The 12,622-nt window shown below is 37.9% G+C and overlaps 1 protein-coding gene across 3 annotated transcripts in view; it reads left to right on the plus strand.

Moving 5' to 3' along the window:
• Positions 1–12,622, plus strand: part of Ptprg (protein tyrosine phosphatase receptor type G) — a 670,876-nt gene that overhangs the window by 459,759 nt on the left and 198,495 nt on the right. For all 3 annotated transcript variants that reach the window (XM_048356066.1, XM_048356067.1, XM_048356068.1), the window contains exon 5: positions 712–807. In XM_048356066.1, coding sequence (XP_048212023.1) covers positions 712–807 — 96 coding nt within the window. The remainder of the gene's footprint in view (positions 1–711; positions 808–12,622) is intronic.

The following is a 12,622-nucleotide window of genomic DNA, read 5'->3' on the forward strand; positions in this document are numbered from 1 at the left end:
TTAAGATAGGGCTGGGAGTACTCAAAATTTAGAGGCTCTCTGCTGTTCAGTCTTGGACAACTGGCTGTCATCCAATTTCTTAAGTCCCCCCCCCCCCCCCCCCCACACACACTTCTGGCTAAGTATAGTCATTTCTTCTACATCATCCTAGGGCTTGTTAAAAGCATTAAGTGACAGAAGGAATGGAATGGCTTTTTATATACTGTCAAGTGGAAACCATTGCTGCTATCATTGCCATTACATTTCTTTGTGAATTTACTTACATTAGCCCTTTGGACTATTTCTTTAAGCTACTAACAAATGCTTCTTCCCACTTCTCCATTTGTATACAAGCCTTCTTTTTTTTTTTTTTTTTTTAAAACAGTGTACCCATTTGTGTGTTTACAAATGGGTACTCTCATGGGCTATTTTCTACATTGAGGTCTTTAATGATGTTTAAAATCTCACTTGTTTGGAGGGAAATTTCCGTGACCTTTGCAGTGGAGAAGAAGGCATTGGTACTATTTATTTATACAGCACATGTGAGGCATTTTTCAGTAAGTAGGAGTAAAATGACCTATTATCCTGTCTGCAAACATTTCAGCAAAAGAAATGTCTAAATACATGATAAATGTGGTACAATGGGAAGATAAGTCCATTGTACTATTGTTTACCTTAGTGTGCATATGAAAATTTTTCTAATACATTTTCTTTAACTTGTTGTCTTTACAGATGCAGATTTTCTTTTACAATCCTGATGATTTTGACAGCTTTCAAACCGCCATTTCTGAGAACAGAATCATTGGAGCCATGGCCATATTTTTTCAAGTAAGTAAACAGTGGCTGAAGTACTTCAAGCAGAGAGTTTCTTAGACTATTTTTTTTTTGTAATTCGCCGGATTGTTCCATGTTTAATGAATGCATCTGTTTTCTAGTTCACACCTGTCTAAATGAAAGATATTTCATATTGTCTAATGTGTGATTTAAAATGTAAATAAGTATGTTTAGAAACATAATGAAAATTTTTGCATGAATTATTCTGATTTTATTGCTACTTGTCTGGTGCACAGATTGAAGAGCACATTTATCATCTAAGTTACTTTGCTGTTGAAGCATTTTGAACAGGTTCCTTCAGCATATTAAGAGACTGATGTTATATACATATATAAAAGGTGGTTTTCTTTCCAGCAACTTTAAAATTTGACATTACTTCTTGTGTCTAGATTAATCAATAGCATCAGTCACTTCTTTGTGGAGAACCCCTCTTTTTTTTTCTCCCCCAAGTCCTCATGGTAACAAGTTCTTGCTGAAATTCTTTTCAAATTAGTATGTCCACAAACTAATTCCTTCTTCTTCTTTTAATGTGCTCATGTTGATTATCACTCAGAGCTTATTGTAGATTTTGCATATAGAAGGGAAACCATCTATTCTGCCTCAGATAATCCTCCCCAGGCTTAATATGTGAAATCAAGTTAGAGCAAGGTAGATGATAGATGAGTTGTGTGTCTGGGCCAGGCTGCCTATGGGAGGCCTGGTTCTGTTTTGTAAGGAAAGTAATGTGAGCAATAGGCTGTGATTTGATTTGTTGTTGTATTGGTGTTTTTTTTCCAGTATTACAAATTTGCTTAAGAGCACTAGGAGCATGTGCCTCTCGTCCTAGTGAGTCAGTATTGGAAAGTGAAATCTTCTTGCAAAGAGGAACAAAAAGAAACCTTGCCTCCTCCAACGTAGGCCTTTAACATCTGCCTTTGGGGACCTGCTTCTTTGTCATTGAGATGATGCCATTCTGTTGAAGGAGGTTAATTTCCCTTCTCTTTCTGGGGGTGTGGGGTGCCAAGTCTCTCCAATTCACCTCTAACTCCCTGTAAACTATCTGCATCCTTTATCTTTGCTTGTCTAAAGAATGCAGTGGGAGATGACAGGTGGAAAGCTTAGTATTCTTCTTACCCTCAAGTTGTAGCATCAGTGTTCAAGTCAGTGGACTGTATTCTACCAGGGTGCCAGAGAAGCTTTTCAGCCAGCATTTCTAAAATAAATGAAATTGAATCGCACGAAACAGGGGAAATATTGATGTATAGCATACACAGTAAGGATCAACATGTTTTTAGCACATGCCGGATTTATTCATACCCGGTCTTGCATTCTGGACTTGTACTGGGTCATGATATTAAAGTATATTATTTTCTGAGAGTCATGGTCAACTATTTTGGTTGTTTGTGTTCTGGATTAGACTGATTGACCTATTGTTCTTTGGCACAATCTCTTCTGTGATTACATTGATAAAAACACTTAATTCCCTGAAGGAGAAAAATATTTGCTCTTGAATCCTACCTCGTCGACTTGACAGCTACATAATGCTAAATGAGTTACACCTTCTAGCCTCAGTGTTCACATCTGTCAAGTGGGGGTAAGAACAAATGCATCAGGAAGATGATAGTAGTGATTAAAATCAGCCTCTGGTTTATAGTTCCAAATACATAATAGACACTTAGTCGATGCCAGATATTGTGTCTTTGTATTCATTGATCTGTGTGTTGGGCTGGAGACCTTGTGATACGTATGTCTCCTTTTCATGATCAGGATTGTTCTGGACATCCTGCACTGCCCTGGTGGAAGATGAATGATGCATGATTGTGTCTTTGATGGTGGTGACCTTCAATTCTTTCACCTTTGGCAACACTACTGTCACATGGAGTAAATACTTGTTTTCCATCAACCCCCTCCTGCATGCTGTTTTCTGCTTAGCTAGGCTTCTGTTCCCCACCTTCTCATTCACGCTCAACTCAGCCCTGACCAGCCCAAACTCTCCTTTGTAGGTCGCCCTTGGTATAAGCAAGAACAGTTTGTGAACGTGTTTGAATCTTGGCTGGTAGTTCAGTAAGCGCTTGTTAGATATAAGACCCATTGGAGTCTAGAGCAAATACTTCACAGTAAAATACTTCACAGTAAAATCTAGATTAAATTTTTTTTTCTTTATGTATTTCTAGAACATGAGTCCTAGCTTGTGTAGGAAGAAATGTAATGTGTATTTCTTTTCTTAGGGCCTGTGGTAAATTTTGCCTTGCTAGCCTAGGGACACAAAATAGGGAACAGGTAATAGGAAATTGGAGAGACTTTTATTTAGATAGCAGCTGTGTGGAACTGCTTTCTTCGTTGTGTATTTAGACATTAGAGTTCAAATTGTGTCATACAATGGAAAGGAAAGAAGTATTATTGTTATTTTAATTTAGCATCTTAATTAGATCTCATTTTGAGATCTTTACATTTTTGAAATTTTCTTGAACAATGATAAAGTTTGATATTCTTCTCCAAAATAGAGAAATCTTGATACTTAAAAAAAAATTCAAACCTGGCCTCTTACATTTTGATATCAAAGAAGTATTTATCATCTACTCACCTGTTTTGTGCCAGGGGTGGTACTAATTGGTAGATTCAGTCTAACACAATGGCCTGCTCTTGGGATCTCACTGTCATGGCCCTCTGTGCTAATTGCTACAAGGAGATAAACAGAGAAGCCACTCCATCTGTAATGAGGCTGCACTCTGGCCAGGTGTTGATAAACCATGTACTCATTCACCACCGTGTCCTGATGTGAATTGCCCCCAGGCACATGCTCACAGGCCTCAACTAGTTCCCTGTACACATTGATGCCCACTGTTCTGTGTGTGAGGGTGGCTTTCTTACATTTTCACTCTTTCCTTCTTCCATCCTAGCTGGATGATTGACCAAGTCTATGTTGACGTAAACATAAGGTTGCCTGCTTGTGGCTCTGTGTGGTTCCTGATCATGATTTGTTGAACCTGTTCTGTTGACTAGGAGTGGTTCATGCACAGGAGCACTTGATAATGTCCTCACAGAAATGAAAACATAAGGTGTCTGGGTTTCTGCCTTGGTAGAGCATGTGTTCTCTTTGTAACAGTCTTCAAGCAGTGGTTACCATCTCTTTACCTTCACATGATCTCAAGATCACAGACCCCAGACACTTTGAATGGCATGGTTGGTAGCTGCCATTTTTTTAAAGGTTCAGCTTCAGAACAGAAAGATGGCAAGCTAGGTTTCTTGAGTGCATTCTACAAGCATATGTGAAAGAAGAGTAAATGAATATTCTGTAGAAGATGTGTCATTTGCTTCTCATGCGATAGAACCCATGAAGGTGCACTGGCTTCATAAAACTTTCCATTTCCCTTCTCTGGGTCTGTTTTGAATGCTTATAAAAATATGAAATATGGAAAGTGATTTGTTCTTTTAAAATAAGCTACTTTATTTTAAAATATATTTATTTTTAAAATGTATGTACTTTTAAAATGTACTATTATTCTAATACTCTTCATGGATTGTCTGATTAAACAAGGAAGAAATACGAAAATCCATGCTTATAGGAAACAGAAGTGTAATAGCAGGGCAATTTTCAGATCTTTACTTTAAAATAGGCCAGGAAATAAAAAGATTTAATTGGCTTCACTTGATAGACTGTAGCCAGTAATTCATATAACCTTGCCTTTGAATAGACTTATGGATTTTAGAACAGGAATCTTATGTCTCACCTTGCAACTTGGGTTCTCCTCTCAGTTTTCTAGCTTTTCTTTTACTATTGCTTTTATTATTGCTCAACCCTTTGTTTTTTTTACCAACACCAAAGTGCATTTGTTGCCACCATCTTTTTATTTTATTTTTTATTTTATTTTATTGTAAAGGTGATGTACAGAGGAGTTATAGTTATTTGACTCCGGTAATAAGTACATTATTAATATGTTGCCTGTGGAAGCTTGGCATTTCCATTCTATAGGTTCACTTAATTGTCATTATAATTGAATTAGTGATAGACGGATAGCGTTCCATTCATTTTATTATCCCTGTTGCCATTGTCACATAAGTACCTAAATTTTCATTTAGGTTTTCTGTGGAACTTTGAAATTATAAATGCATGCTTCTTTTTTGAATTGGTTTGTTGTAATATAAAGGGGTTTCATTGAGGTATTTCCATATATGTGCATACTATCCTTGGAACATATGCATGTTTGATTCTAAGAGCAGCTATATTTAGAAGCCTTTCCCACATAGTATTCTCACAGCCTCTTTTTAGGGTATATTCACCTGTTAATTTTTGCCACAAAATTATGATCATGTCTACATGTAGGGACCCATCCAATAGGTATATTTATATAGTAAATCATTAAGTAAATTGCATCTGACTTGTTCATGAGGTATCCTTCTTGAAATGTTTCTCTTTGATGAGTTATCTTCAACAGCTTTTGTGATTTCTTTTCATGTTAGCTCTTCTGTTTCTGTTCGGGGAGTTGAGCTGAGCCCCTTTGTGTTCGTATTTTTTTTATTTCTATTAAAATTCTATCCAAATTTTATTATAGCCATTTGAGTTTCTCTAAGTTGTAATGGAGTCATTGCCCTCTTTTTTTTTTTTATAATTTTGGATCTTATTTCATAGTTGAAAGAAACATCCAAATTCAAATGTCTCTTGAGTTACTAATCCATTCTTTATATCATGTTGGTGCTACAGACTGCTTAATTATTTTTCTCCATCTGGAGAGGCCTAGTAATTAAATGAAATGGCAGCACCTGGGATTATTTATAGACATTGGGAAGGCAGGAGGAGAACTTGATGACTCATCTCTCCAGAGCTGGCAAGGGAGCCTCGTCTCCACTTCCCCGCCTTTCACCTTCGATGCCCCCTACTCACAGGTAGACATGATTTGTCCTTCCTTTGATCTATCTCTTGGTGACTTTTTGCCTTCCATTTCATATGGAGGCTGTTATTTTTTTTCTTTGGCCTCTATACTGTAAGGTTGTTGGGGACTGGGAAGATAATATTCCATTGTGTGTGGCTAAGGCTATGGCTTGATTGTATAAAGACATAAGTAACTGTAATGGGAAAAAATCTCTTTGTTCTTGTCTAAAATGAGACATCCCCTGTTAGAAATAGGTATTGGAGTCTGGGTACTGGTTGTGTGCCTGGTGTTCTAAACAGTGGAGGGGTGTGGTCCCGCTTAGGCAGAAAACTTTGCAAGACCCTTTGGGGTGCAGTTACTTGCACCTATCATTTTAAACAACCTTAGGCAAGGATGAGAAGGATCCAAATTCCATTGCAGCCTGGGTAGAAAAATCAGACTCTTACCACAGTAGAGGGACGGTGAATGTGGTACATGCCTGTCACTGTAGAAAGCCTACTACTGTAGAATGCCTAAATTATGGTCTAGGTATGCCTCTGGACAGGAAGTGAAGCCCTATCTTAAAAGAATAATCAGCGAGTGGAAAAAAAAAAGCTGGAGGTGTTGCTCATTGGTAGAGTCCTACCAGGTACAATGCTTTGCCTTGTAATCCTGTTGCCACCAAAGGAAACAGATGGTGTAGGAGCTGAGAGTACTAGACTATAAAGTCTTAGAAGTGGAGGTCCATGTCTTGTTCCTCTTTGGATCCAACCTAGACACCACAGCAACTCTTTGCTTTTGGTGTTGTTCCAGAAATATATACTAGGTAGGATTGGTTTAAAGGAATCCTCTGGAGTTCTGCCTTTACCATTAGTGACTGAGTTTAAGGACAGTGTCACCCAGGTGGCTGTATAAATATGCTTCAGCTACTAAAATATGGTAGTCGCATCACAAGAGAAGACTTGGAATACTCAGTGTCCTTGAACACAAAGGCTGTGATTCTCCTAATTCACTGAGAAGGATGATTCTCTGACCCACAGCTCCATCTTGTCTAATGGGTTCAAAGGGATAGATCTCCATATTTATGTCTGTAGTTGTGAAAAGGCAACAAGACTTTAAAAATTTTTCAAGTAATAGTGCATTTAGAGGTGTTCAAGAAGTATTTTAGTGCCAGGAGGATCTAGACATATGTGCCAGGGAATTTTTATAGTTTCTTGCCCAAGTGCTTTTGTTTCAGTAAATAGTAGGTGAAGAAGGTGTTTGGAATAATTTGCCCATTTTCTTTCTAGTTTACCTTTGCACTTTGTTGCATGTATACTTTCTAGGGTTTCTCTGTGAGTATTAATGTTTTAGTGTCTGGGTGTTTTAGTGTATCTCTGTTCATTGCTGTGCAGTTCCTTTCTCTTACGATTCTTTCACATATCAGTGTCTTCCTTCCTCTTTCTACCTTTTTCTAAAGATTATCTAAGTCAACAAAATATATGATGTTCTTCCTTGCTTATTTATTCATGTACATATTTGCTAATCCATGTGTTCATTATGTAAGTTCTAATTAACATGCTTCATGAAAAATCAGCGAGATGATATCCCTTACATAATATTGTTGCCCTCACTGGAATAGGGAGTCTTAAGTTTTGCAAAGGAAGTGGACTTTTAATTTTTATCTCCCAAGTGACCATGATTTTGTCACTGGGATGTCAAAGTCTGTTCAAGCAGGTCAAGAGAAGATAATAATGGTATCTTTTGTACAGTCTCAAGTATGAACTTTATAGTTGTGAATATTAGAAGTAGTCTCTTCCCATTTGTCTTCTTTCTTCTTTCTCACAAACCGAAGCACCAATATTAAAGTATAAATCATGCCTTTCATTTCTCATCAGTTTAATTGATCTTTTATTTTTTGGAACTGTCTTAAAAATCTTCAATTTGTTGATAAAGTATAAGTTATTGATCATTGCTATAGATGACTCTACTTTTCTACTTTAAGAAAATTATTTATTTTTGTTTATGTCTTACCAAGGAATTGAACCCAGGACCTCATACATGCTAGGCAAGCACTCTACCAGGAAGCCACACTCCAAGCCCATTTTCTACTTTTTGTTGCTTTTGTTCAACTAGTTATGATGATAATGTCAAACAAGGGTAGAAAGAGAGACCATACGAATACATAGTTTTATTTATCTGCCACCCATCCTCCCCTCCTCATAAAAGAAGAGCCACTAATAACAATGCTTTAATCTGAGATCATGTGAGTTTCTGCTAAGGACTACTGATAGGTTATTTAAAACTTCCTTCTTAGACTGTTTTAGAAAATAACTGCAGTAAACTAATATGATCTTAATTTACTCCTTTCTACTTGCTGCTGTTGAATATCAGCCTTCCCACATTTTACACATCTTCGGTTTCATCCAGTTGTAAGTTCAATTCTTTCACTGCATTACCCAGAAGCACAATTTCTGAATGTTTTGGGTTGATTAAGAAGACTTTTTATATACACAAGAAAAAATTAAGATATCTGTGTTCCAATTAAACTACTTTAACAGCCAATTGATTTCATAGGATTGACTGTTAATAAAAACCCAAATTCATTGCTAATATTCAGGTGCAATTTTGGATTAGATTTGTAGATGTACAACTCTGATTTTTCAGCTTATCGGGTGTTTCCAGTACATCTTCTGTTGCAAATGGCTTTGTAATTCAAATTTCCTTTTGTGGACATTACAGAGAACTATTTGAATTATTGGTGAAGCATTACATAATTAAGACACTTCAAGGTCTTTGAATGTGACCATGTGAAAATCACTTATAATTAAATCATTGCACTTCAAGGACAGTTACTGAGTACTTTGCTCTCATAGATCTTTCAGTGATGCTTTACCTTTGCAGTAGCCATTGATGGTTACCCACATGATACAATCTGGTTTTCCTAGATGGAGAGATCTTAGGTTCCCTATTGTGGTTGCCCTATAGTGGGAGGTTTTGTGTGACTCTTAAAGTTTTCAGTGGTGACCATTGTCGTAAAACTCTTAGCAGTCCACCAAGCCAAAAACTGAGTATTGTAATTGCAGTTGTTGTTATCTAAGAGTGACCTGCCTGCAGTATAATCTCTTCAGAGAATATAGCACAAACATTTTGCTTTCCAAATTTAGAGACTCCTGCAGCTCCCCTCCACATCCTTTCTCTCCCAGATAAACTTGTTAAAAGGGTTGTTTTTAAATTGAACAGAATCTGAAAGCTCTGGTACATTAACATTAGGAAGGATTTAGTTTTGCAAAATTTGAATGCCAAGTGCTACATACTATCTTATTTAATAGTTTGTTAAAATGTGCCAGGATTTAGATGTGTCAGGATTTCAGCCAGTAATCCTAGCTTACTCAAAAGAGGCTGAGATCTGAGGATCATGGTGTGAAGCTATATAGGACAGACAAATCTAGATTCTTTTTTAAATTTTTTTATTTTATTGTAAAGATGATGTACAGAGGGGTTACAGTAAGTAAGGTCATGAGTACAATTAACCAGCAACAAACTGCAAGTGGAGTAGCATGAATGGTAGAGTACTACCTTTGAGTGAAAAAGCCAAGTGAAAACTTGAAGTCATGAAATCAAGCCTCAGTACTAGCATACACACAAACAGATAATATTCTAGTTTTTAGTGGTGTGAAAGCTGAGGTAAGGCTATGTTTTCAATGTAAGCGATTCAAAACTACACAGGTTAATAAATTTTGGAGCCAACATGTTAGTGAAAACAGTCTCTTTTAAGATTATGTAATCTGTACAGAACGAACAATAAAGTTAGGTATTCTGTTAAGGGAGAAGGAATAGTGAAAGTTGTAGGTTCATTGTTGGTGTTTTGTTTTGTGGTTGCTTTTTTTTCTGGGCCTGGGCACTATCCCTGAGATTCTTTTGCTCAAGGCTAGTGTTCTACCATTTGAGCTATAGCACCACTTCTTGCTTTTTCTGTGTATGTGGTACTGAGGAATCAAACCCAGGGCCTCATGCATGCTAGGCAAGCACTCTACCACTAAGCCACATTCCAAGCCCTCATTGTTGGCATGTTTTTGTACGTGCTTATGGCCTTTTCAATTTGATGGTTAGCTGAAAAGTTAGTTTCTTGTTACTTAAAATTTTGTTGTTCTTCTTTTGTCTTTGGTTGAAACCTTTGATCCTAAATTGTCTTATGTTCTGTGCATGTAATTATTTTGAGGATCTGAAGGCAGCATTTTTCTTTAGCTTCTTCTCTATAAAAAGTCTACAGAAAGTATTACGTATGTATAAGTGAAGAGGATAAAGATTTCAATCATCATTTATTAACCTGTTTTATGGCAGTGGAATAGCTACATTCTATTCTACTCCTCAGGGGAAGTGTGGTCATTTCTGGAGACATTTTTGTTTGTGACAACTGAGGCAGAAGGTACAACTGGCATCTTGTCAATGGAGACCATGAGTATTGTTAACCATGCTGCAGTGTGCAAGGAAACACACACACACACACACACACACACACACACACACACACACACACACACACACACACACACACACACACACACACACACACACACACACACACACACACACACACACACACACACACACACACACACACACACACACACACACACACACACACACACACACACACACACACACACACACACACCATCCCTCCCAGAATTAACAGGCTCAAAATATCCCAGCTGCTTGAGGTTGAGAAATTTTCCTTGTGTTACTGAAGGTTGCTGGACCCTATATAAGAAAAACAATCCTGGGCCCCAGAAGTCCAGCCATTGAGGCTGACCAAGACTTGGATAATTGGGATTCCAACAAAAAATGCCAAGAATTACACATTACATCTATACATTTAATTTACATAGTTTAATTACACATATTTAATATATCTTCATGCTGGTGGCTCACACCTGTAATCCTAGCTAATCAAGAGGCTAAGATCTGATGATCACAGTTCAAAAGCCAGATCATATATGAAAGCCCATGAGACTCTTATCTCCAGTTAAGCAGCACCAAAAATGCTGAAAGTGGACCTGTGGCTCAAGTGTTAGAGTGAGAGCCTTGAGCGCAAAAGCTCAGGGACAGCACCCAGGCCCTGAGTTCAAACCCCAGGACTGGCCAAAAAAAAAAAAAAAAGTGTGTGTATGTGTGTGTGTTTTTCTAGGTATAATAGTTTATAGTTACCCTGCTAGAATCACAGAGCTCCTAGAGATATTTGTTCCCAGAGACTGCAGTATGTTTTTTTAAAACGTGTATCAGAGTTAATAGAACGTTGACCTAGATAGGGAAAAGTCAACACAGGTGAGAGCGAGTACAGCAGCCTTTGAACTTAAAATCAGTAAGACCAAGTGGAAAAATCTGAAAGATCAATGAAAGTCCCTTGTGGACTTTGTAGAAGAGTCTGTCTCTACAAATCACAGCACGCGTTACCATCGCGGTGGAGGATTTTCCCAGGACAGGATTTTAAAGCTGTTAATGCTGGCTTACTATAAGGGTTTCCTATTGACTCTTCTGAAATCTTCTTTTAGGACCTTGGCCGTGTAGGCAGTGATGGCCAAAAGTATTAACTTTCTGGAATGTAATGCATCCTGAATCTGGCCACTTGCACTACTGCTGCATGGAAGTTTTTCGTTTTTAAAAGTTGACTTTAAAGTTGACAGTGAAGCAACTTTAGCGTCACGTCAAGCTCTGTGTTAAGAGTTATAGATGGTGGACCATCTACAGCTCTTCATAAGCATGGCTTGACTGAACTCATCCATATACCCAGTCTTTTCTAGATATTGCCTATCTTCCTATCTCTGAGTGATGCTGTGATACCCATGCCCAAAGCAGGCTTTATGTACACCATGTAAATTATTTGTTTTAAGACAGAACAGCTTTTGCACAGGCTTTTCCAGTTTGGTAGAAAGCCAGTTAGCCATTTTGACATGATGTGGTAGCAGACTTAGAAGAAATTTATTTATCTTTGTGTCTTAGTCTGCTTTGTGATGCTATAAGAAAACACCCAGCACTGGGTAATCTATAAACAAAAGAAGTTTATCAGCTTTCATGATTCTAGTGGTGGGGAAAATCCTAACAGGGTGAAGCAGGTATTGTGGGAAATCCCTGCCTAGAGTCACAGTGTGACCCATGACATGGTGGTAATAGCATGTAATGGGATAGCAATTGGGAAAGTGCAGAAGAGCTGTCCTTGTGGGAAAGGCAGCAAGGGAGTGAGAAAGAGCCAGCCTCTCTCTCTTAAAACAACCCATTCTAGTGGGAACAAATCAGCATTAATCCCTTCATGAGCCAGAGGATCATGACCCCAGTTACCTCCCACCAGACCCCACTTGTAAAGGTTTCTCCCTACCTTTCAAAGTTGCTTCATTGTGGCTTCCACTCTGAACTTCTGGAGGATAACCATCAAATTATAGCACCTTGTGAGACCTTTTGGGGTTTTCCTCAATGTAAGGAAGGAGTTTTTCTATAACCATTTGGTCTTGGTAACACTGTTTTGCCAGTGTTGTTTTTTCCCCACCACAAATTCAATTCCTCTGGTTTATGAGGGATTAGGAGCCTGAGTCTGTTATCTGTTTATTCTTCCAGGCTTTTAACTTGCCATAAATAAGCATCAAAATTTGACAAAGTAAAAGGTACCAGCATAGGAGCCCACATTCTTTATTATAACTGTACAAGACCCTGTCTTTTGGGAAAGACATTAGTCTTAAATCCTCTCATTTTGATTTCCTGAGAAGCTGTAAAACATACCTATTCATTGACTGACCAGGGCGTATTTGTACAATAGATGCTGTTTTTCTTAGTGTATGTGCTCATGGAAGAGGTATATGATTCCGTGTGTGTGTGTGTGTGTGTGTGTGTGTGTGTGTGTGTGTGTGTGTGTGTACAGATTCCAAGAAATGACATATCACTGAGTGGTAAAGTGGGAAGATAGCTTGTATGAGGCCCTGGGTTCAATTTCCAAAATAAAATGAAAC

Source organism: Perognathus longimembris, chromosome 10 (assembly GCF_023159225.1).
Source record: "Perognathus longimembris pacificus isolate PPM17 chromosome 10, ASM2315922v1, whole genome shotgun sequence".
NCBI classification, from domain to species: domain Eukaryota; kingdom Metazoa; phylum Chordata; class Mammalia; order Rodentia; family Heteromyidae; genus Perognathus; species Perognathus longimembris.